The sequence below is a fragment of the Wasmannia auropunctata genome, unplaced genomic scaffold (genome assembly GCF_000956235.1).
Source record: "Wasmannia auropunctata unplaced genomic scaffold, wasmannia.A_1.0 LD335585.1, whole genome shotgun sequence".
Classification (NCBI taxonomy): Eukaryota; Metazoa; Arthropoda; class Insecta; order Hymenoptera; family Formicidae; genus Wasmannia; species Wasmannia auropunctata.
The window spans coordinates 34,580-37,851 of record NW_012027305.1 but is presented as its reverse complement, the minus strand read 5'-3'; the positions used below and the strand labels follow the sequence as shown (position 1 = coordinate 37,851).

The 3,272-nt window shown below is 24.2% G+C and overlaps 1 protein-coding gene across 1 annotated transcript; it reads left to right on the top strand.

The window, feature by feature from the left end:
• The first annotated feature begins 2,263 nt into the window (after positions 1–2,263).
• On the top strand, positions 2,264–3,011 carry LOC105456685. The gene is made up of 4 exons (XM_011700904.1): positions 2,264–2,314; positions 2,571–2,639; positions 2,761–2,850; positions 2,943–3,011. Exons 1-4 carry the CDS (start codon positions 2,264–2,266, stop codon positions 3,009–3,011), a joined length of 279 nt encoding a protein of 92 aa, XP_011699206.1.
• Positions 3,012–3,272: the final 261 nt, after the last annotated feature.

Below are 3,272 nucleotides of genomic sequence, written 5' to 3'. Positions count from 1 at the left end.
CTTTTTAGGTTTCGGGATTTTCAGATATCCCTTAAACCAGCCGAGATATTGCTTGAGTATTCTTTATATATTAACTGTGTGGAGTGTTTATGCTTACATAGTATATTATTCGACGATCTTGTTTTCACTGAAGAAAGTGTTCAATGGTTTATTGACAATTTTTATGGTAACAATGAGTTGGTTTGTAACGATAATATCCATAACTATCACCATTTGCAAACACGAGGTATATATTTACTGTTTTATTTACTGTTTTCGTTTTAATAATGTGTAATATTTATTATTTAAAATAGGACACATAAACAACGTACAATAGCACATTTTAAAAATGTAAATTAGCTTTAATATTATAAATAACTTTAATGTTTAAAAACGTGTAAAATATATATATAAAATATATGTAAAATATATACTCAAATTACTTATTATAGATTAAATTATTTTTTTAGGAGCTTAAAACTTAAAAAATTTTGTTTTTAATATATCTTGTATTAAATAATTTAATGTACAATTTTAATAGACTTTTTATCACGTACATTGCTTTACAAATAAAAGTATCATATGTATATGCATTACATTAATTCCAAAAAACATCTTCTAATTTTATAAATTTTCTTGACGCTGTCGTTCTCAGACATACCGGCAGTATATGAAAAAGTTGGATCTTGTAGATGATACATTGGAAGAGCTCGGTATACCGAAGGAATATCAAAAATTGCGAAATTTGACAAGATATGCATTGATTATGTGGTTTTTAATAATCTGTACATCATGGACTTTCGATTTTTTATTGAGCATAGTAGCACAGGGTGATATAAGAGCCATACTTATTCCTATCGTTCTGAGTTATTCAACATACGTTAACAGCATCATGGATATAACATTTGCTCTTCTTTTAAGGTTTACAAATTTTATCTCATTATAATCATTTTATAATAACATTTATTTTAAATAATTTGACTCAAGATAAATTCTTAACTTCTTGAAATAAATGTAACACACAAAGTACAACACAGATTTAATTATTCTATGTTAATGTCATATTTCGTAAATAAGCATTTTTCTACATTAAGTCTACATTATCCAATCATGTATGTTAAAAAATTTGTAATACATTTCTGTATTATATAGACAGTATAAAAATTTTGTATTTTACAAAATTATAAAACTTTATGTAAAAGAAACTAAATGGATAAGTTTTTCATATTTTTACTCTATTATACGCCTACAAAATTTAATTATGTTTTTCTTAAATATTTTTAAAATTATAGATATATTGGTACAAGGCTGGATAAAATAAATAGCTGTTGTGAACAATTATCGGAAACAGAATTCTGTGGATTAAGGTGCATGTGGAAAAAAACTCTTGTTAATAGCCACTATATTCGAAATGCTAAGAATCGTAAACGTATATTATGGACCGTAATGTAAATTTCAAATTTTCTTATTTATGTGATAAGTATAACCTTTAATTGATATGACTAAATAAATTTATTTGTTTTACCCGTTAACATAATTCTTACAATTCGATAACTAGAGTGCAAATCTAGGGGGTGATTGTATATAACAATTAAATTTTAGGAAAAAAATTTATATTGCAATAGCAATTTCGAAAACGGTTTGATCTCTATTGAAATCCTCTTTAATTATGTCCATTAGAGGCAACTGAAGAGAATTTCAACCTAGATATCGAAGTCAATTTTGAAAATCGAAATCAGAATATAATCATTTGTACTACAAAACTATTTAATTTGTCGCATGTACAACTGCATCCCAGACTGTCCATCGAATTATAAACAATTTCTATAATAATTTACGTTGTAACAAATCTTTTGATAGAAAATCAATTTTAAAACTAATTTAAATCAATTATATGTTATGTATATGCCCAGCAATCACCGAATATAACTGATTGTAAGATGTAATATAAATGTTAAACGAGTATATAAAGTAGATACATCTGTGTTTGCTGGGTACATATGTGTGTGTTTTTTCTAATACCTATATTTATTTGTTTATTTATTAGCACAATATTCTTAAAAATATTCTTTCTAGACATCTTCATTCGGAACTTTGTCAAATAGCTCACAATATAAATAACTTCTTCGGAATACAAATGACTCTACAAATGATAGCCTATTTCGCTGTCTTAAACGCAATGTTTTATTTTAAATACTACATAATATTACACGCAAAAATAGTGTTTCAAACTGATTTGGCAATATACATATTGCTTTCTAGCGACGTGTGGTTTATTATATTTATGATAAAATTCATATCATTAAATCACATTTGTGAAAGCGTTAGCACTAAGGTAATTTTAAAAAAAATTATACAAAAAAAGTAAATAATATAATCTTCCATTTCTTTGAAAGACTAATTGTAAATAATAATTACATTAAAACAAATATTAATATAATAAAAAAATACATTTTTTAATCATAAAAATAAAAAATAAAAAATTTAGAAATTTCTTTTTTATGTAAAAGTACAAATATAATATAAGTATTAATATAGAAATAATAATTATTATGGATGTAAAACGCTATAGTAATACTATATTATTTCAGGCACAGAAGACCAAGAATATTATTTATAAATTGGCAAATCTTATTTATTTTGACGAGGTACGCGAAGAGGTAAGATAAGTTCCAATATGACCATTTCTTGACTTATATAAGCATATAATTTTTATTTATAATCTTTATATGATCTTTACTTAAATATATTTAAATAAAGAGTGCATATTATGTAACGCAGATTTACCAGTTTGTTTTGCAAATATCCTTACGGCCCTTGAAGTTTAGCGGTTTGGGTCTATTTTATTATGGCTATGGATTTATTCGTAAGGTTAATCATTAATATCATTCATACCTCTATAAAACTTAACATACTTTGATATAAAATTACAAATAATATTTCTGTTTCATGTTTCTCTTTAGTTCTTCGTTTGGATTCTCACCGCTCTTATTTTTATGGCGCAATTGGATTTTGCTCCTACATGGATCTAAATAACAGAAATAATATAATGTAGTATTTATAACAAATAGTAGGACACAATTGTGAAATTATTCACATTAACTTTCTAGCTTATTATTCAATATTTGTATTTTTGTTTAGTATTGTAATTTTCTAAAGTTATAAATAAATATAATAATTTATAAAATATGCAGTGTAAATTACAGTAAAGTTAATTTAATATTTTTTATATATTACTAATGTATTTTATGTATTATAAATTTATCACATTAAAATTTATATTGTTTATAAAT

Coding starts and splice junctions, on each gene's coding strand:
- LOC105456685 (XM_011700904.1), top strand. CDS start 2,264: ATGATAAAATTCATATCATTAAATCACATTTGTGAAAGCGTTAGCACT. Junction 2,315..2,570: donor GTGAAAGCGTTAGCACTAAG/GTAATTTTAAAA, acceptor ATATTATTTCAG/GCACAGAAGACCAAGAATAT. Junction 2,851..2,942: donor GCTATGGATTTATTCGTAAG/GTTAATCATTAA, acceptor GTTTCTCTTTAG/TTCTTCGTTTGGATTCTCAC.